The sequence below is a fragment of the Rhinopithecus bieti genome, unplaced genomic scaffold, assembly GCF_001698545.2.
Source record: "Rhinopithecus bieti isolate Rb0 unplaced genomic scaffold, ASM169854v2 scaffold_3856, whole genome shotgun sequence".
In the NCBI taxonomy this organism is placed as follows: Eukaryota; Metazoa; Chordata; class Mammalia; order Primates; family Cercopithecidae; genus Rhinopithecus; species Rhinopithecus bieti.
In genome coordinates this window covers 1,801,782-1,824,232 of record NW_016804410.1, presented here as the reverse complement: position 1 = coordinate 1,824,232, position 22,451 = coordinate 1,801,782, and the positions used below count along the sequence as shown (strand labels likewise).

The 22,451-nt window shown below is 38.3% G+C and overlaps 1 protein-coding gene across 9 annotated transcripts in view; it reads right to left on the bottom strand.

Annotated features, from left to right (window-relative positions):
• EPB41L3 (erythrocyte membrane protein band 4.1 like 3) overlaps positions 1–22,451 on the bottom strand; it is a 153,687-nt gene that overhangs the window by 31,292 nt on the left and 99,944 nt on the right. For all 9 annotated transcript variants that reach the window (XM_017867911.1, XM_017867913.1, XM_017867915.1 and 6 more), the window contains exons 4-10: positions 22,054–22,158; positions 20,786–20,828; positions 14,921–14,996; positions 10,547–10,765; positions 10,105–10,192; positions 4,489–4,641; positions 762–859 (exon numbers count right to left, since the gene is read on the bottom strand). In XM_017867911.1, the coding sequence (XP_017723400.1) occupies positions 762–859; positions 4,489–4,641; positions 10,105–10,192; positions 10,547–10,765; positions 14,921–14,996; positions 20,786–20,828; positions 22,054–22,158 (782 nt within the window). The remainder of the gene's footprint in view (positions 1–761; positions 860–4,488; positions 4,642–10,104; positions 10,193–10,546; positions 10,766–14,920; positions 14,997–20,785; positions 20,829–22,053; positions 22,159–22,451) is intronic.

Below are 22,451 nucleotides of genomic sequence, written 5' to 3'. Positions count from 1 at the left end.
TTGAGGCGGAGTCTCGCTCTGTCACCTGGACTGGAGTGCAGTGGCCAGATCTCAGCTCACTGCAAGCTCCGCCTCCTGGGTTTACGCCATTCTCCTGCCTCAGCCTCCTGAGTAGCTGGGACTACAGGCGCCCGCCACCTCGCCTGGCTAGTTTTTGTATTTTTGGTAGAGATGGGGTTTCACCGTGTTAGCCAGGATGGTCTCGATCTCCTGACCTCGTGATCCGCCCGTCTCGGCCTCCCAAAGTGCTGGGATTACAGGCTTGAGCCACCGCGCCCGGCCAACCAGATGAACTTTTAACACTCCACGCAAAGTGGACAGTCTATGGTTCTATAAGCCCAAACAGCAACTAAATAGTTCGATATTAGTTAAGAAGAAGAGTGACAATTTGTTGTTGGGTGCCTAATTTGATGGGTCTCATACCATGCATAGGTAGGTAAAGGGATTCAGGGGTTAAGAAATCACTGAAATAGTAAGGAATAGATTGGATATTTGAAGTGGACACCTTAAAAATAATTTAAAGACACTAAATATACTAAAGAAGCGGGGGTTGGGACATGTAAGTACATGACAAATTAGGGAAAATCCTTCAAATTTAGTCTTTTCCTAGTTCTCTTAGGATTTGTTATCAAGAAATACGGTGACAATGAACTTGAAGGAATAGAAAGAATAAAATTCCATATTTTTCTTATTGACAATCTTTTCCAGTATCAGTGATGATAATTATTCCTTAGGGAAAAAACAAAATAATCTCTTCCTACCTGAAAAATGTATGATGCTCAACACATACTTTCCATAAACGCTTGGCAGCTCGATGGTTTGGCAGCTTAAACCCAATGGTGCTTTCAAATTGTTCAAACTAAATAAAAAAAAAAATACATTGAAGAGTAAAGTTTAAAATTATAAATAACAGAAGCCCTGTAAATAATTTATAAAATCATAATGCCACCAGAATTTTAAAAATTTACCTACTATATCAATTGCTACATGCATAATTCATGCTATACACATTCATTTGTTAATTTCGAAAATGTGTCTTTAAAATGCTGCAGGTATAAATAGCCACATTATGCATACAGTAAAATGTCTTCTGAATAAGTGCGTATCTTATGATACTACTGAAAACTAAACACAAAAAGGTTTTTTTTTATTTATTCCAGAAATCAATTTGTCCTGATACCACTTTTAAATTTTATTTTCATGGTTTCTCAATGACACAATGACTTCAACTGCAAGGTACAGAAATGAACCAAATGTTTACAAATATAGTCCACAGCATTCTTAGAAATGACATTTTTCTCCTAATATCTGGTCAAGAAATATGTATATTTCTTAGGTAGTTGATAACTTGGTGTCAGAGACTGTTGATTTTATTTGCGTGTTCCACTATGGATTATCGTGTTAAATGCTAATGTCTCTCTATATCATACGTAAGATCAGAGATTGGGGGAACATATTTTCATATCTTTTAGCATGTACATTTCAGATGATGCTTTATCAGCCATTTGTTTTTTCGAGGTGAAATACTCATCTCATTTCCTGCATAATATACTTTATTACTGCAGATGCACAGGTTTTCACATTGTGAAGAAAGTACACATCAGACCACCAGAGGGCAATCATCTTAAACAGTAAAGGCTTCCCCAAAGAGCAAACAACCAGTACTACTGCTATAATCAATAGCAAAAATAATTTATGTGGCAAAGAACCGAGGTGAGGGGTCATATGCATGGCATGTGAGATACAATCATGTTTGACCTCTATTTCGTGTTTGCTGAGGATAATTAGGGGAAGTGGGAAATACATCACAATTGCTTCAACCGCAATTGCCTTTCCCAACTTCTTATTCACTCTGGATGTTCATGCGCAGTGGTGTTTGTAAAAATCACTGCTGTCCAAGGGACCCAGTCAAGACAGATACAGTGTAGCTGTGACTAAACCATCATCCATTTATTTATCCTGCAACTAATATGCACATATTATGCCAATGCCAGGGGTTATATGGAAGAGTCAGCTTGCACTCTGCTGCAAGAAGCTGGGAAGAGTCTCTGCCAACCTCTGTAGACAAGGAGGATGCAGGCTCCTAGACTACCTGAATAGGTATTCATAGTTTATTCATATCTATTTCTCTGTGTTTTATATCAATTTCTTTCAATTTCTTCAGAGCCTGTGTGTTCCCAATAATTTCTTCTCACTCTTCTCAGGCTGTAAATAAGATCGTAAAAACAGAGAGAAGAGGAGAGAAAAAACAGCTTTTTCTGAGCCTGTTTCTGCCAGCACCACAACCCCATCTCGCGCCTCACTGCTAAACTTTAGGAAGCAGAAGCCACTACCTGCTGCCTCTGCTACTCACTCCTGACCTCAACACGCCCTGGGCAGGTGCTCCCCACACCTTTCTGAACTCTGAAATGTCATCATGGGGCCTGACTGTCAAGTTCAACACACTTTTGTTGGTCCACACCCTACGTGCCCTTTCTGTAACATATGGTACTACTAGCTAACCACTTTCCTCTGAAACTCATCTCCTGGTCATCCATCAGCCTATGTTTCTTCTTTTATCTCTCTGGCTGTCATTTCTTCATCTTCTTGACCCTTTCTCAAATAGTGGTATTACCCAGAGTTCTAGTTTTAGGGCCTTTTCTTTCTCTAACTTGCCTTGCTCTTTGAGTAATTTATTCCATGTCTAAGGCCTTGAATAAAATATATAGTTGATAACTCTGTTCAACTCCTTCTTATGCAAGAATTACTCCCTGAAAATCTGTTCCAAAGGGATTTCAATTGTTTTTCTGAAAATTTGCCCCTTTTCCCTCCTGCCTAATGTCATCTCCATTGGCTTCAATCATACAAACTGAAAACCTTTGATTATCCTGGACTCTTCCCTCTTTTAATCCCTTCCTCCATCCTGTCTCTAAGATCTGCTGCTTCTGCCTCTCAAGCCTCTCTCTCAAATTTGTTCCCTCCAGTCTATTCCCAGAGCCTCTGCCCTAGTTTAGGTCTTATCACATCATATTTCTAAGTAGTTGAATTTCATTAAGAAATCTATCATTCCAAAATATTCACCTAGTTGTGTCACATCCTGATTTAAAACCTCCCATGACTCACTAGTGTCTGCTGATTCATTTCTCCAGCTCTCCCCTCTGGCCTCTTAAAATACTACACTCACTCCATGTCTACAGAATATCATCTCATTTGCATCATGCTGTTCCAATCAAAGTATATGAACCCGTTTTTCTGCTAAATAGAAAATTCCTTAACAAGGAACAAGGTCATATTTGTCTTTCTATTTCTAATACCTGACAATAAATAGGTGCTCACTTAACAAATGTTCAATGAAGTCAAATGACTATCTATTGGCTATAAGTTTAACACATAATCTTTAGGAAATATTTTTGAAACACTGTAATTTTAGGTATTTACATGAAAAGCTTACAGATTATTTCAGTCATCATAGATGGGTATGATGTTATACTCATATTAAACATCATTACATGCTTTATACTTCAATTTTTTGTTGTTTTTGAGACAGGGTCTTCGCTCCGTCACCCAGGCTGGGGTACAGTGGTACAATCACGCTCACTGCAGTCTTCAACCCTTGGGCCCAGGTGATTCTCCCACCCTTGGCCTCCCAAAGGGCTGGGATTACAGGCATGAGCCACCATGCCCAGCCGATATTCTGATTTTTAAAATTGCATTTTCCATCAAGAAACTCCAGTGGATAAATAGATTTTGAAGATAAGAGATAACTCTATATTATATCAGAAAACATTCAGAGATATAAGTATGCTAGAATCTTTGAGCTTTGACTGCCTCCATTACACTAACCACACCAATTAGAAATTCGAGGTCTTTATTAACTATCTCTTAAGTAAATAAGAGTAGATATGTGTTACTATTATGTACAAACCACTAAGCAAGATATAAACATAAGTTGATCATGGAGACTGTTGTCCAAGGAGTAAGGACTAGTTAACAATTTTGATTCTCTCATTAGCTTCTCTGACTTATAAAAAAAACAAGCATATATTGAGCTATAGAACATTGACATAATTCACACTCACTGTCCTTTGTTCTAATATTCCTTGTACCTTGAAGTACATGACCTCTAAGCTTTTCACTTTAAAGTACAACCCGATTTGCAGGACAAATAGAAAGGGCATGGAGAAACAACAACAGGATGTGGAGGAAGAGATTTATCCATTACTGTTTGAAATATACACAAAATTATTCATGAAACTGGATTTTATATTAAAGTATGTTTTTAAAAACCCTTCAATTAATGTACACAGTAGGAAATATTGGAACAATATAAAAAAGAGAATATTTTATTTATTACTGTTTATTGGGCAAATCTACAATAAATTTTCTCAGGCACTTAGATGTAATTCACTGTGTCCCACAATGCTCAGAACTCATAAGCAGATAATTTAAATGTTTGCTTGCTATCAGGGATTTTCCTCCTAACGCACATGCAGATGTGGGTATACTTACCTCTCCTGGCCGGATCTTAATGTAAAAGTTGTTCCGTTTGTATGAAATCTTTAGAACCTTGGGCCAGGCAAATCTGTTTATTCGCAGCCGGTCACGATATATCAACAGACCACTTGCACAAACTCCTAACATAATTTCTACCCCTTCTGAGTCCTGGAAAAAACAGCAAGAAACAACAGATCAGTATCTAACTTATTTCCATTTTCTTCTAGGTATAATATTTAAGCATCCACAACAGAAATATAAATGGCTGGTTTACATATGCAAAATGATGCGGCCATTTTTAAAACATTACTATTAAACACTAGCCTTTTGGTGAAGATGTTTATCACTATGGAGAGGTTTGTTAGAGTAAAATCTGCTCTTCCAGGTGTCTCAAACTTATAAAGTAAATACTGCACACCAAGAGGGCCCAGCCCATGAAGGTATCTTAATAACAGTCGTAATAGTAGCCATAGTTCTCACTTGTCAATTGCCAGGCACTGCTCTGCTTTACATATATTCACTCTTTTAACCTTCACTGTGATTGAGATGGTTGCTATTATTATTCCCATTTTACAGATGAGAAAATAGGTACAGAGTCCCAGTTGAACACAGCCTGGTTCCAGAGGCGGCACTCTTAACCAACAAATATGTCAACAAGATGGACCCTGACTTTTCCTATGAGGGTTTTGGTTGCTGTTCCTTTAAAAAGAGCCCAAATATTTTTTATGTACCATTATTGTCAGAGTAAAATTTAAATATGAAATAGGTTTTTTTTTTTTTTAAGTATGAATGAATGAAAAAATATAAGAATGTATTTTCCCCAACAACCACCATTCCCTCCACACAAACACACTGCCCAGTGGTAATCACACTTATAAAATATATATCACTTATAAAAATATAAATATTTTAAAAATATGTGTATAGATTTTTTAAGAAACAAATGTGAGATCATACTAGAACTGCAAATTCCTTTTGCTACTTGCACATTTCATGTTTAGGTAATTTCCTAGGGATGTGTGATGTCCAGCAGTCATCAGAGATGCTGTGTCAAGCTTAGGAGATGTACCACATACAGTCTTTCCCCATGTTGTATTCCATTTAAGTCAGGGTAAAATGAACATCTGTGGTGGCCATGAATGAAGGAAAAAGATAGGATGCAGGCAGGATTATATGTGAGGTCAGAGTCCATCCCTGGTCCCACTGATGGTTGGAATCAGGGGACAGAAATGGTCATGAGCTGACCACCCATCGGAAGCTATGCCCAGATCTGCTGTCAATGCAAGGCAGAAGATGGAAATTTCCAGAATCAGAAATACATATACTGGTTCATCTCTGGGAAATGTAAGCTTGCCAACAAAGCATAATTGGCTTAAAATGAAATATTTTCCTTTGGAAACGTATCACTCCGTGACATATTGAATTACTCTGCAGGAGTGGAAATATTTGATGGCAGGATATTACAATATAATAAAATTTGAGGAGAACTCAAAGACCGGAAACTGCCCACCATTTATCTAGGACTTTAATTTGAAAGAGTGATTTAAAGAGCTATAACCTGATGCTGACACGCAGCTGGTATTACTGATCCTTTAGAACCAGTCAATCTGTCTGCACCACCACTCAGAGGTGACCACCTAACTCCATTGGCAGAGTGCAGGAATGAGGAAGGACTGCCAGAATCACTTCTCTTTGACTCACTCTCTTTTTGGTAACTATAGAACAGGACTTTAGGAAGTGTACTTTCAACCTACCAAGGGAAAGGACATTCGAAACCTTTTCCATTATTAGGTAACAATAAAACTTTTAATAAAAACCTAATCACCTGTTACTTCTTTGAATTTTAAGAAAACAGTAGCTCCCTTCTTGAGGAAGATGAAGAAGGCTCTGATGCCTCCTCTTCCTGTCTCCTCCAAAAAACACCTCTCTGTGTCCCAAAATCGATCTGTTATCTCTAGTACACCCTTAGCAAATGGTACTGAAATAAACTATCACTTGTCTTCCTTACCCTGGAGAGAAAAGCTGGTTGAGAGCAGGAGCTCTGTTTATCTTTGTAATCTCATGGCCAGCGCACTGCCTACCTTGCATGCACAAAGCCGTTACATGTTTGTTGAAAGAAAAGTGAATGAAAAATGAAAATGACAGAAACGAGTGCAGTTTTTAATTGGATGCAAGTCTTGATTTCATTAATTGCATGGCCAGAAAAATGATACTTTTCATCTCAAATTTTCTGCCACAGGCCACAGTATTGAGGTTAGTTTGAGAAATCTTTTTTTTTTCCTTTTTTTTTGAGAGAGTCTCCCTCTGTTGCCCAGGATGGAGCGTAGTGGTGCCATCTTGGCTTACTGCACCCTCCACCTCTAGGGGCTCAAGCAATCCTCGTCCCTCAGCCTCCTGAGTAGCTGGAACCACAGGCAGGTGCCACCACACTCGACTCATTTTTCTGTTTTTGTAGAGATAGGGTTGTGGTATATTTATGGAATCGGGTCTCAAACTCCTCACCTCAAGCAATCCACCCATCTCAGAGTGCTAGGATTACAGGTGTGAGCTACCTTGCTGGGCCTGAGAAATCTTTGGTTTTAAAAGTCATGACAACAGTATTTGTTGAGGACATGTGCATTTCACTATCAATAAACACATGTGCACTCCCTTTAGCAAGGAGCACTGGGGTGGACCCGAATAGTCTCAGTCATCATGAAAATAAAGGGGCATACGATTTCTTTAATTCAACATCAGTATTCAAACTTTGCCATCCTTCAGCACCTCCTGCTCTGTGGGATATCCTATATGGACTTATATCTACATTTCAGAATCTTACATAAAATAAATGACTCTGACAAAGCCCATCAAGATGCACATTAAATGACAAACAAGCAGAGACAGATGTACAAAGAAAAAACAAAACATTTAGAATAGGTTTTCCAAAACATAGGACCTTTGTGTAATATGCATATTTATTCTTCATACAGGATTCCAGCTCAGAAGTTTTAAATGGATTGTAAAGCTCAGGGTCCTTCATACCATCAACAGAAGCGAGGCATCTCGCTCATAACCGGAAATTAGCTCCAATTTGTTTCAGTAAATTTCCTTCTACAAATGACGGAGTGTGGTGGCATGGGAAAATTGAATCTATAACTGAATTATCTGTTATACTTAATATTCAGAAAAATTCCTATAATGCTACATTTGTACTTCCTTAATTCTCTTTCTTTTTAACTGGCATAATTTCAAATCACATTATTAAATGAAAAGGCAGCCATCTATTTTAATTCTGTAGCTATAGCAATGTTAAGTGATTTTATATTTACTGATAGAAACACTGATACATCCCGAGGTGCACTTCCTGAAATGTACACCCTAATCTTTTATTTATTCATTTATTTATTTCTGGGCAGTAAGAGAATCAAAGCGTGTGATGTCACTCAAAAATAGCTTCAGATTCACTCAAATTCTCAGGCTCCCTTCATTTACTTCTTGTTTCTTTATCTTTTAGCCTCTTAGGGGGAAACACTAAGAGAAATTGTTCTTATTTTCATTTTGAAATTCTCACTCTACCTTGTACCTAATATACAATAGAAAACATCTTTGTTATCTGAGTGCAAAATAAGTGAAAAAGTGCAATAATGAACTGCCAAGTAAACAGAGCTACACCTGCTGTTGTAATTATACGCAAATGTCAAAGAGCTTGGCATTCAACATAACAGCACATCCCTGGTGTGAGCCTCCGCCAAGTCACAGAGATTTTGCTAGCGCTCAGGCCTTGGAGAGCTCATTCTACGTGACATGCAGAGTGATCCACAGCAAAACCAATCAAACCTGCATAGATTCCAGGGCCCCCATTCTCCTCCCCAAATCCCTGTGGATTAGTTTGCTCTCCAAACGCTAACCAAAGTGCAGCCCAACTTCCAGTATGGACAGAACCTACAGACCACAGAGCTCCCTGCAGTGGGTCTGCAGGGGTGCTGAGGTGTTTGCTTGAACAGAGCCAGCTGAAATTCTCTTCATTTCCAGGCCCTAAACCCGACTGTGTAAGACACTTGTTGGCCTGGAAACCTGTAACTGCACGTTCTGTGTGAGTCTCAGACCATGAAATTGGTGACTAACCCTGTCCATCAAAGTCAAACACACATCCCTAAACAGGAACAATGTCATCCTGTTGGACCCAATCAGAAGAAACAACCTCTGACCTTTAACAATGACCTTTTAACCCTGCTAATGCATCTGAATTCAAACCTAGGATCCTAACAAATTTTATGTGTTTTGCTAATAAAAGTTTTCATAAAAACTTTCTTGTATTTCCACAGGACTTTTATTCTGGGCTGTTTAAAAAGACTAGTAGTCTTATGTTCATTCTACCACTACTGAAAAGTACAGAGATTCCAGAAAAAGCATAACACGGAGTCAAAGCTGCTTTGTGTATCCTCACAATTGTAACCCTCCTACAGTCTCAACCCAAATTCTTTCTTCCCAAGACTCCATTCCCAAGACACACCTTTAACATTTCATCGATCACCAGTCAATGAAGCAAACCTTAGCCTAGGTGAACTTTAAAACAACAATCTTATTTCAGAGTTCTGGTTATTTGTCAGAGTACCTAAACTTGGGAGGTAGACTTCTTAAATTCAGTATGAATTTACTGACTGCCTGGTATGTATCCACATACCAGGTGCCACAGACAGCGTCTGGCACTTAACAAGTGTGACGCTTGAGTCTCGGACAATTGGCTAAGTTTGGACAAACAGACAGGAAAGAGGAGGACAGTCCAGAGATGGACATAGTCAGCGAAAGCGTAGAAACAGAGTCTGATGGGAGCAAAGGTCATGTGACAGCACAGAGTGGGAAATAAGACTGTGATGGAGAGGCAGGGTGAACTAAGAGCTTGTTAAGGGTCAAGGTAGGTTTCTTTTCTTTTTTTATTTTATTTTATTATTTTTTTTTATTTTTTTATTCTTTATTTATTTATTTTTTTATTATACTTTAAGTTCTAGCGGTACATGGTGCAATAACGTGCAGGTTTGTTAACATATGTATACTTGTGCCTGTGCGTGTGGCTGCACCCTTCAACTAGTCAGACCCATCAATTCTTTATATCATGTATAACTCCCCACTGCAATCCTCCCTCCCCTCCCCATGATAGGCCCCGTGCTGTGATGTTCCCCCTTCGCCGAGTCCAAGCTGACTCTCATTGTTCAGTTTCCCACTTTATGAGTGAGAACTGCGGTGTTTGGTTTATTCTGTTCTTGTGATAGTTTGCCTAAGAATGATGGTTTTCACTGCATTCCATGTCCCTACAAAGGACGCAAACTCATCCTTTTTTATGGCTGCATAGTATTCCATGGTGAAGGTAGGTTTCTAACTGCATCAAAAGGCCATCAGAGGCTTTGCCTATTACGGGCTTTCAGAAGGCTGTGCCCAGGAGTAATACAAGTTTGAGACACAAAGAGCAAACCCCTCAGTAAGTATGAGAAAGCTACATTTGTTGTACCGTGGAGTAAGGCTTAAAAGACAGAGATTTGAATTCTCAAAGGTTTCATTTACATTAACTGAAGTAAAAGTCACCAGTTTACAGTGATAACAACATCGAGTTAAATAACAATATATAGAACGTTTGGGGTTTAAAAAAATGCATACCTTAGCATGATGTAAATCTACCCCATACATGGACAATTTTTTGGCATTTTCCAAGAAATGCATCTCTGCTTCTGCCGGCGTCATTCCTCTGATGAGAAGAAAAATACGTTACAATGATGCTTTTCCCTTCCCTGGTAGGCTGCAATACTTCCCACTTAGCTCTATGCTACTCATAAGAAGAAGTCCTATGGAGGCACCAGCAGACACATGAGAAAAGAATAAGAAGAAAAAGGGCTTTGCAAGAAAGCACTACAAATGAACACCTGGATGCTCTGAGTGAGAGCTTACCCATCTCAGAATTTCACCGTGCATGGACCCACACTATGCTCAACTCTCGCCGTTAATGGACGAAACCAGTACTGGGAAGAGGTGGGTTGTATGCGGAACACTCTCCCATCAAGGCACAACTTAAATGAACGCGCTCAGGGCTTCTGCCTCTAACCTGTGGCTCTTGTGCAGCTCGATCACTTTGTCTTCCAGTTCTTTAGTGTGGTTTGGTGCAAAGCGGAACTCACTAATGTAATCGCTCCCACATTCATCCGGGTCATAGTCTCCGAGCTCTGACTGGACAGTGTAGGAGCCCAGCAAGGCCAGAGTAACGAAGGAGCAGGGCAGCCTTCCGGACACGATGTCGTCTCGCAACTGCAAGCAGAGGTAGTACCTTCCAGGAACCAAAAGCACAAGACAACGAAGGATGTCAGGCATGAGGATACAGGAAAAGGAGGTCACTTGGTAAAAATTGTGGGTAAATAATTTCTCCCTGTAGAACAACCTCTCTAGGATAAATTTTCTAGCATCTATATATTTTGATATTTATTTCATACGTATTTCTTCCAGATAGAAGGGAAAAATACTTGGTTACAAAAGATAGTATTTAAAGGCATTTAGAAGCAAGTCAACATTCATAATAGGGTTTTATTAATAAAGCACAGTCTAGGCCGGGCGCGGCGGCTCAAGCCTGTAGTCCCAGCACTTTGGGAGGCCGAGACGGGCGGATCACGAGGTCAGGAGATCAAGACCATCCTGGCTAACACAGTGAAACCCCGTCTCTACTAAAATACAAAACTAGCCGGGCGAAGTGGCGGGCGCCTGTAGTCCCAGCTACTCGGGAGGCTGAGGCAGGAGAATGGCGTAAACCCGGGAGGCGGAGCTTGCAGTGAGCTGAGATCCGGCCACTGCACTCCAGCCTGGGCGACAGAGCCAGACTCCGTCTCAAAAAAAAAAAAAATAAATAAAGCACAGTCTAAAAGAAACTTAAAGACATATTCTTCTAACATCTTTTAACATAACTTTTAAAGTCAAATGGACAGTCCCCAACACATTTTCTGAAATCCTTGGGTGGGGAATTATAATGTAAAAATGCTCTTAAATACAGTTATGTGCCACAAAATGATGCTGCAGTCAATGATGGATCACATATATGATGGGGGTCCTATGAGACTACAATGGAGCTAAAAAATTCCTATTGCTTAGTGATGTCATAGCTATCTTAATGTCATAGTGTAACACATTACTCACGCATTTGTGGTGGTGCTGGTGTAAACAAACGTACTCATATAAAAGACTAGCACATACAATCACGTGCAGAACTTAATACTTGCTAAGGATAACAAGTGACTACATTACTAGTTTATGTATTCACTATGCTATACTTTTTATCATTATTTTACAGTGTACTCTTTCTACCTGTAAAAATACAAAGTTAACTGTAAAACAGCCTCTGGCAGGTGCTTCGGGACGTATCAGAAGAAGGCACTGTTATCCTAGGAGATGACAGCTTCATGTGTGTTATTGTCCCTGAAGACCTTCCAGTGGGACAGGAATAGGTGGAGACAGTGATACTGATGATCTTGACCCTGTGTAGGCCTAGGCTAACAATATATGTGTTTATGTCTTAAGTTTTTAACAAAAGAGTTTTAAAAGTAAAAACAAATTATAAATTTTAAAATAGAAAAAAACTCACAGAATAAGGACATAAAGAAAATATTTTGTGTAGCTGTACAATGTGTGTTTGAAGCTAAGTATTAATACAAAAGTCAATTAAAAAGTTTAAAAAGTAAAAAAAAATACAGTAAGCCAAGGTTAATTTATGATTGAAGAAAGAAATTTTTAAAAATAAAATGAACGTGGCCTAAGTATACAGTGCTTATAAAGCTCACAGTAGTGTACAGTAATGTCCTGGGACTTCCCATTCACTCATCACTCACTCAGAGCAACTTCCAGTCCTGCATGCTCCATTCATGGTAAGTGGCCTATACAGGTGTACCATTAAAAAAAATCTTTCATATTGTATTTTTCTTGTATGTTTTCTATGTTTAGTAGTTACAAATACTTACCATTGTGTTATGATTTCCCACAGTATTCAGTACAGTCACATGCTGTACAGGTTTCTAGACTAGGAGCAATGGGCTTTATCATACAGCCCAGATGAATAGTAGGCTCTACCAGTTAGCTGTGTGCAAGTCCACTCTAGGATGTTCATACAACAAAATCATCTAAAGATGCCTTTCTCAGCATGTATCCCTATTGTTAAGTGATATGACTGTGTGATTATTAGGCCCCAAATAGCCTTATGGAAGTATTTTGATATTAAGGTGACCGGTCTTACTATATGAGCAAAACAGATGGCAGGTAACTCAACAGCTATGTCATTATAAACTTCACTCTCAATTTCCTGCATTCTTAATGAGGTAGTCTCTTTATAATAACATAATTCCTCCTGTTTTCAGTTCTCATTTTTAAAATTTAGATAGCTTCTTAAAATCTATCTAAGATATAAAGATTTCCTACCTTAAAATTCGAGAATCTTGTCACCATAAACAAACAGTTTTAAACTGGAGAAATTAACATTTTCTATATAATTTGGCCATATCATAAAAATATGACCTACATAAAAATATGTTGATTTGTCTTCTCTGTTATTTTGCTTTTAAGACTTACAGATAAATTATTAACTGCCAAAGACCTCAAGGTAAGTGTTAACGTTGATGAGTTTTAATAATCCCAAGCACAGCCTCACATATGGACAGAACAAAGCACACCTGGTACCTTGTGTATAAGAAATGAACTGTTCATCTATGGAAGCAGAGGACTATGATAGTCTTAAGGTCCCCTCTAAATATGATTTTAGGCTGGTGACATAAATCCATGTAATTATGACAGAAAAATCCTTAAACATTTAACAGGCTCTACAAGTATTACATGAGTCAATAGAAAGAAACCATGCACTATTTTCTCTCTCTTTTTTTTTTTTTTGGAGATGGAGTCTTGCCCTGTCGCCCAGGCTGTAGTGCAGTGGCGCGATCTCGGCTCACTTGCAAGCTCCGCCTCCCGGGTTCACGCCATTCTCCTGCCTCAGCCTCCTGAGTAGCTGAGAATTCAGGCACCCGTCACCATGCCCGGCTAATGTTTTTTGTATTTTTAGTGGAGATGGGGTTTCACCGTCTTAGCCAGGATGGTGCTGGGATTACAGGCGTGAGTCACCACACCCGGCCCACCATGCACTACGTTTTCAAATCCAGGTATATATGGGCTCTATAACCACAAATTAGCCAAAATAAAACAGTTCTTCAACAGCAACTAAAAAGTATCTTTAAGTAAGAAATTATAAATTTTCTCTGATTTATTGCAAATATAAGAAATCCTCTGGAACTAATTTTTACCCTTCTCTTAATATGTCTGGTGAAATTATTTTTAACTGTAGCAAGTGATTGAAGTTGTTTTGAGTAATTTCCCTTTTCTGTAAAGCCCTCCAAAAAGAATGCAAAGCTTACACAGAAAATTCTGCACACACTGCACAAAATTGCTTTGACTGGCCATAAACTTACTACTGAGCTGAGCAAGAGAGTAGGCGTTCTAAGGTGAATGCAGAGAAGCCTAGAAGGTCAGAGCACACGAGGAACAATGAACTGAGTGTCTGTGTCCCCTCCCCTCCAAATCCATATGTTCGAATCTACCCTCAAGGTGATGGGATCATAAGGTGGGGGTCTCTGGGAAGTGATTAGGGTGGAGCTGTCATGACTGGGATTAGTGCCTTTATAAAAAAGACTGGAGAGAGACCCCCCTCACCCTTTCAACACATGAGGACGCAGTAAGAAGTCAGCATCCTGCAACCCAGAAGCGGATCCTCACCAGGACCTGACCTGCGGGCACCCTGATCTCAAACTTCCAGTCTCCAGAACGGTAAGAAATAAGTTTCTATTGTTTATCAACCACCCACTTTATAGTATCTGGTTATAGCAGCCCAGACTAAGACATCCAGTACAGCTTTATAATGAGATCCCCTTTCACACTCAAAGCTGTTACCAAACTGAAATATTTTTATGTTTTGATTTCTTTCTTAATATCTTCTTTCTAGAAAACAAATTAATCATTTTCCTTGTATACACAGGACATAGAAAGTAAACACTTAAATTTATGTGTGTGTGTATGTGTTGGTTATATAAAAAGCACAAGCATCCAAGGACATTTTTACTCTACGTATTAAAGCAGAAAAACTAAGAGCTGCTATATCGTATAAGGCTGAATCCCATCCAATTTGACTACGGTGGGTGGATGACAGTATCTCAATTCTGCATGTTTTCCCACCAGGGTCAAGCACAGGGAATATCATCCTGGCACAAAAGATTCAACTGTGAAAAGATAGGATCTGGCAAATCTTCTCATCAGATGTCTGCTCTTGTTCATTTGCCTTTTGTTTGCCATTTGAGCGTGGACGATTGTAAGGCTACCAGATATAAGCACACTCCTTTCCGGAGCATTGAAGAGAAGCACAACTCTCCCAGGATGCTTGTCTTTTGCATAGCCTTTCAAATACCTGGTGATATCTTCAGATAGCTGTGCAGGGTCTGGTGGGTAAAATTTCACATTAAATGAAAAGTGCCAAGCACCACCTGCAACGATGGAAAAAAATTAGAGTAAAACCTCGAGAAAATCTTATGACTCTAATTGATGGCCAGAACTGCCTTAACTCCAAGCATTAATACCCAGGCATCTTTTGACCGTTAATGGGAAACTGGGAAAGCTCGGTGATATGAAATCTACAGATGAGTCTGAAACCTCGTCTAATTTCTAAACTTCTCCCCAATCAAATCCTCTATTGGTACTTTTAACTAGTAAGGAAACTGATCAAACTTCTTACCTTTTTCAGAATCAAAGGTAAGCACTTGGAAGAAGGAAAAAACATGAATGATACGAATAATCTTCAATCAGATAAGTCTGTGAGTGGCTGGATTTATTGCTGCGAATGTCTGGATAGCTCACAGACCAACATTACAAACATAATTCCCATTTTCTTTGTCTTTTCTGCTTTGTTATTACAGGTCAAATCCAATTATAATAAACGTCAAGGGACTATTCAACATACGTTTGTTTTATGGGAAAGGTTTGTTGCAGTGAACAGTGTTCTAGTAAGTGGGCTGCTCTGTGGGCTGTTGAAAATTATTTTCTTGCTCAGGGAAATTTTTGATGAAATAGGTACTTGAATGTATTTTCTGCACATTGCCAAATTGTGCACCTGCACCTCCATAGCCTGACACTTAGCCGGATCCTCTTTATGCTTTGTGATCTTTATCCTGTGGCCTCTACTCAAGGCCTCTCCAGCACTGAAAGCAGGGTCAACCAGAAGTCAGCTCACAAGCATCTACTCTCTGTATTGTCAACACATATCCTTGAAACATCATGAAGCCTTAACTAAGCTCCACATCTCATTAATACTATCTCTAATTGTATATGGTTTATCAATATAAACATGGAAAATACCCTTTTCTTTTTTTCTACATTTACTATGTGATCATTACTTTAACTTGTAGTCACTCTGTTCTTCTGGCCTGTAAATGCAGTAACTTACCAAAGTCTGGGTATCCCTTCTCTGTGGTGTTGTTTATATTTGTTTCCTCTACGCAAGAAGTACACTAAAAGTGCCATTGCCTAGGTCCTGCTTGTATTTTGAATGGCTTACTGAAAAACTCCTCCCAATCCCCCAGGCTTCCACCCTGGAGGTCTTTCATCCATGCCTCACTCAGTGGCCACCGACTTGCCCTTACTGTAGGATTCTGTGACTTCACATTCCACCCCTTATGCTTCCAGTACTCTCCTAAGACTTCCAAATCTCCCTGTCTCTCCATTAAATGACTTCTGGGAACTTCATTGCTCCATGAGCCCTTCCCAAACATTCAAAAGAAGGTACAGTACTGTATTTCCTAGATCCTTTCTCTGCACTGTTCTCTTTCATCTGAAGCAATATTTAGCTTCATCAGTTTCTTACATTCTGTCATAAATGGCATAGATCCATGTATTACTTAGAGTTAATTCTTGACACTATCATTGACATCACATTTAGGATTCTACATGGCAGGAACTCTACCTGATGCCCTATATAGGTGCCCTATAAAGAATTTAGCATATGACCAGGCATTATTGGGAACCTAATTATCATTTTTAAACCATTCAAATACATCTGTCAGTCGAAAACATTTTAGTGATTGTTTTTCCCACTGTTCTCAAAAAAGTCCTTTTGTTTTCCAAAATAGTCTGATTTGGTTGTATTTTCTTATTGATTCCTACTCACTTCCTATTAAAATAGATCCCTTCAATGCTTGCCAGTGGTAAGGTTCATAATGAGAGCTGGCTTTCCCCCAAGCAAGTAGAATTAAAACTAATGGATTAGTTATGGGAAATGCATTTATTGCTCTTTTGTAATTTTTATTCACTTCAATGCAGGCCCTGAATCCAATGATTAGTTTAGCAATGTAATTACACAATCTTAGAATAAATATCCAAGTTAGACACTAATAAGTAATAAAATATATAGAAAAGACATTTAGTGCCAAAATCCTCATTCTAGGAAAGCAAGTTTCTACCTATAGTGAGCCAAAGAAATACCTGAGGTACCCGTTAAAAATGGCAACTCCCAGGCTCCATCCCAGGAACTTTTATTCCAGAGATTTGGAATATGGCCTAGGAATTTATGACTTCAGTAAGCTCCCTTATGGTTCTAATAATAAAAATGGTCTTTGGAAACACATTTTGAAAATCACTGCTACTACTAAGGAATCCACTTTCCTAAGGTTATAACACACAAAAAATACATCTTTCAGGACAGTATTTTGAAACAATGGGAAAGTGTACAGAAACTATAATACAATCTACATCTCAATCAAGAAAAAGAAAAAGTCCAGTTAAATGGGGCATAAAACTGGAAATTAATGAGAGAGGCAGATTAAAGCTCAAATACATATCCCCATAAAGAATGTCACAGAATTGGCCGGGCGCGGTGGCTCAAGCTTGTAATCCCAGCACTTTGGGAGGCCGAGACGGGCGGATCACGAGGTCAGGAGATCGAGACCATCCTGGCTAACTCGGTGAATCCCCGTCTTTACTAAAAAAAATTCAAAGAAAAACTAGCGGGGGCGGCGAGGGTGGTGGCGCCTGTAGTCGCCGAGGGCTTAACTTGGGAGGCTGAGCAGGAGCGGCGGTGTAAAACCCGGAGCGAGCTTGCAGAGCTGCAGCAACCGGCCACTGCACTCCAGCCGGGCGATAGGAGCGAGACTTCCGGTCTCGGAAGAAAAGAAAAAGAAGAAAAAAAAAAGAATGTCACAGAAGCAAATACACTGAGAAGGAAGTGCTTATGCAATAAACAAGTTTGCAACTCTATATCTGCTCAAATGAGGGCCCTAGTTAGAAAGAGGAAATGAAACAGCTTGAACACATTAAAATGAATATTTCTATAATGCTGATGTGGAATTTTAAGTTACAAATTTATGATAAATAGAAAATTGTAACACTGATGCTAGTTCATTCTTAAGAAAAATTTCTAATGTTAGTCTTTTATGTCAGACAAATCTTAAAATTTCTAACATACTGTATTTTATCATAAAAGTATGATATATGCTCTATGTTATAAAATTACTGTATCATAAACATACTTAAATATCACAAAATATAGTCTATTTACACATTTTAAGATCCAGCATGCATAAAAGATGACTGGAATAAGAATTTTTTTTCATAAGAACTCTTCAGTTTCAAAATTTTCTGTTTCTTAGAAGCAGGGTCTCACTCTGACACCCAGACTGGAGTGCAGGGGCATAATCACAGCCCACTGCAGCCTTGAACTCCTGGGCTCAAGTAATCCAACCCCCTCAGCCTCCCCAGTAGCCAGGACTAACTAATTACAGGCATGTGTCTCTGCGCTCAGCTAATTAAAACAATTTTTTAAAAAAATACAGACAGGGTCTCACTATGTTGGCCAGGCTTGTCTTGAACTTCTGGCCTCAAGTGATCCTCCCATCTTGGCCTCCCAAAGAACTGGGATTATAGGCATGAAGTTTAGAATTTTCTATTTATCATAAATTTGGACTTAAGATATTTGTTAGCTTCGTTTCCATTTTCTTAGAGATCTCATTCTAAAGGAATACTGTAAGCCCACAGCATAAAAAGCATGGAAACATCCTTTTATCATTTATATTTTAGAAGTAGAGATGATGGTACAATAATTACATTAACTAAGGTAATACTTCTCTGCCTTCGTTGAATGTAAAATTTTGTGGCAAGAGGGCATTTTAGTGGATGGGAAACAACAAAGAATACAGGTAAAATATGGAATTCCATTTTAAAGAAATTCCAATTTTCCTTGTCTCTTTTATCTGCAAGACTGTCAGTTTTCTTTATGGCAAAGTCATATACACTGCCTAATATGCATGGTAAAAAAAATCCGTTAAAACTCTTGTTTTGATTATATTGTCCCTTTAGCTTTCTTCTCTTTGAAAGGATGGTAGAAGACAGTATAAATGGGAAGTTAAAGAAAAAATGAATCCTATTAATAATAAAAAAGAAAATTAGTTTATACAGCCTTTCTCCTGTCATATTATGACTTATCCTTGAACATTTTATATATTTTCAAAGTGCTTTGCAATTATTAATCAGCTCAGTATTCCATTAATTAGATGAATAAGAGAACTTCATGCACACAAAATGTTATGATATATATTCAGCATGTCTACTTTAATAACTCTTTAATACTCCTTAGAAAAATATTTATCTTAATTTTTTTCTTAGGATTCCTCAGAACAAAAAATAAGTAGTGTTTTCATCTATTTATCACAACTACAGCTATCTCTGGTTTCCATCTCAATTAACTGTTTCTATTAACCTAATTTGTTATCAAGTTTCTGCTTAGTGGATATATCAAATTTCCCTCAAACATACGGTAAGTATGTCTTAATTGTATACATAATCAGTCGACTTTCTTATATCTGGAAGTATGGTTATATTTTGTCTTTCTGGGATAGTATCTAGTATTGAACCATTTTCAAACTGCTCACTACTAACTATGTTTTATTAGTACTTGCGGTATTATTTCGATAGCTCAGGGCTTTCAAAGGCACTAAGAAGTATTTGCTTGCTCTTTTAACAGTAAACTGTTGAAAACTTTTACTTATTGAAATGGGAATGATGTTCTTATTAATAAACTGCTCTTAAATGTATTCTTTAACTAGAATTAGTTGTTTGAAAGAATTCAGACTTCGCTGACAAAAATATGAATAAAAATGTAGTTATTTTAAGTTAGTATCCATGTTTGCAGCAAAAGTAAGAGCTATAGCAAAGGGTAAAAAATTTTAAAAACTCCTCCTCCTCAACCCCTACATTGGATGATAATACTTCTGGAGTAATTACCAATAAAATCTTCCTGCTTTCCACAAGTTTTCCATACATCTATACAGATATAATTTTTTAAAAACAAATGTGATTGTGCTATAGAAAATATTCTGCAAACTGATTTTCACTAAGGAGAACTAATACGTATTTATATGGCTATTCCATGATTGACTTAATAATTTCTTTATACGTGGATAATTAAGGTGCTTTTAGTTTTCTCCTACCGTAAATAGTAAGATAGTGAACCTTCATTTGCTATACACATGCACATTTTCCTCGTTAATACATATGCTGAATAAATTTCCACAAGTGAAATTAAGGGTCAAAGAGTAAGTACAGCTTAAATTTTAATAAATATTGACAAACTGCCCTCTGAAATGATTGAACCAACTTATTCTTGAGTAAATAAGTGCTATAATTTATTATTAAACCCTAATTCTTTGGTCATCTGAATAGGTGAAAAATGATGTGTCATTTTAATTTGCATTTAATCATTAGTAAAATTTAGCAACTTGTTTAATACTTACTAGCTACTTGTATTTTAAATTTGTCACTTGCTCATGCAATTGTTTGGTCCATTAAAATACGTATTTTTCAAATTGCCTTCAGGGGACTAGGAAAAGAGGCTGTTACCAGACAGTAACCTTCAGTTTGACTTGTTATTCCTTTTCAAAGCTATGAAATGATTATGACTTTTATCTGGCCTTTCATACTTTTGTGACTGTTGGAACATTAATAATGCAGTTTGGAACTTTTAAATGGTTAATTGCCAATTCTAACATCAGTTGATTAAATCATACACTTGACATCTATTCACAGGCAGAGAAACAGGCCAAGCATCGCGGTCCCTTTGACCCCCAAGTTGTGACAACTACAAAATGAATACTATCGGAATTGCCAGATCAAATTTGACACAAGAAAAGTTGGTATTCACGCTAGCCACTTAGGTATGGGCTACAAATTCAGACAACTTGCTCTCTGAAAACCTTCACATTTCCACAAAAAATAATCCAAAAGAACTTACTTCGAACCTGTTTTTTTATTTCCTTAGCAGGGTCCAACCAATTCTGAAAAGGAAAGAACACTTTGAATTTGCATCAGAGGAGAATAAAAATGACTTAATGTTGATTAGGTACAGACTCTCCCGAAACGCAGTGAGAAGTCAGTGGTCGTGGGAAGGCTTCCCTCACTGTGGTCCTTGCCCCACATCTGGTGCCCCTCTGCCAAGCCCTCCAAAGGCCCAGGCACTGGTCTAATGAGAAAATGCACATGTATGCAGTTTGGGCCCGACAAGTCTTTTTCTTTTATAACCACTGCCTTCAGGGATTCAAGCCAGCACAGAAACAGAGGGAAAAAGGCAGAAGATTCTATGTTCAAACAAGTTACTAGGATAAATTAAAACTCTATGTAATTGGATACACTGATGTCCCAGCCATTCAGCTCCACATTAGAGACTTCTGCAATGAAAGATCCTCAGGTATCCCCCTAGGAAGCTTCCCCAACAAATCAGCAGCTGCTTGTGGGTTCTGATTTTCCTCATTGGTAAAATCAGATGTTTAATAATGAAGTTAGCCATTGTCTGGAGAATGCGGGAGGTATTAAGGATGATTTATGGCACAACACCAAAACTAGTAACAACTATGAGCAAAATCTCTGAGTCAGCTTCCAGTGTGAATGCAACAGAAACGATTTCCTTTTCTGTATTTCTCAGGTAGTTATGCGGATTAAGGAGATACAGCCCTGAACAAAGTCTACAGAGATACTGCATTAAACATAAAACGTGTACTAAACACATTAGATAAGTGTCAGGTAAGCACACAATCCCCCTCATATTCTGATTTAAGAAACAATATGAAAGCATAAAAGATGAATGAAAATAGGGCAGCAGCAATAGTTACAATCATAATATCTTCACAGAATTTTGGCGTATGAGCATGATTTTTACATAAATATCCATTTATTTTCATTGGTTCAAATAATCTACTGAAATATATTACCCGCCACCCCCCGCAAAAGGTACCACATAAAATGCCTTCCAGGAACCACAAATAACTCAAGCATGAAAAACAAGGGTTCATTTACTGTTACCAGAATATTCCAGATTAAAGGAAGCTGTCAGTGATTTCCTTCATCAAGGAATAGATGATTAACAACATTTACAGACTCAAAGTAGAAAGTGTGGGAGTATGAAGGGAGGTGGAGAAAGTGATCCACCCATTCAGTCTCAGTTCACTTTCTGGCAGTAATGAGCAGTTCAAGCCATCTTATTTTGCATTGCTTTTGATCACTGACCTTCTGGTTTTCAGCATCTCGATACGTAAGCCCAAAGTAGTCTTTCTCTAGCAAGTTCAAGTGTTCACACACTTTATCAAACAGCACTTGTCCTCTGGAGCGTTTCTACAGGAAACAGAAAAGCAAAGCAAGTCAATAGAACACAAAGAAAGTTCTCCCAAACATCAGAGATAAAACCAGGTAATATTTAAAACATTGCTTGGTGTAACTTTAGGGAGTGACCAACAAGTGTGGTCACTTTGCCATTTCCTGTTAAGTGCAAAAAAGGCTAAAAAATGGGGGTTGTGGGGCAGAGGGGAGGCTTCAATCTACAAAAGCCCACCCCTACGATTAAACAAACAAAAGCAAAGTATCAACAGTGCTACTTAGTACTTACAGGTGACCAGTGGCTGATTTCT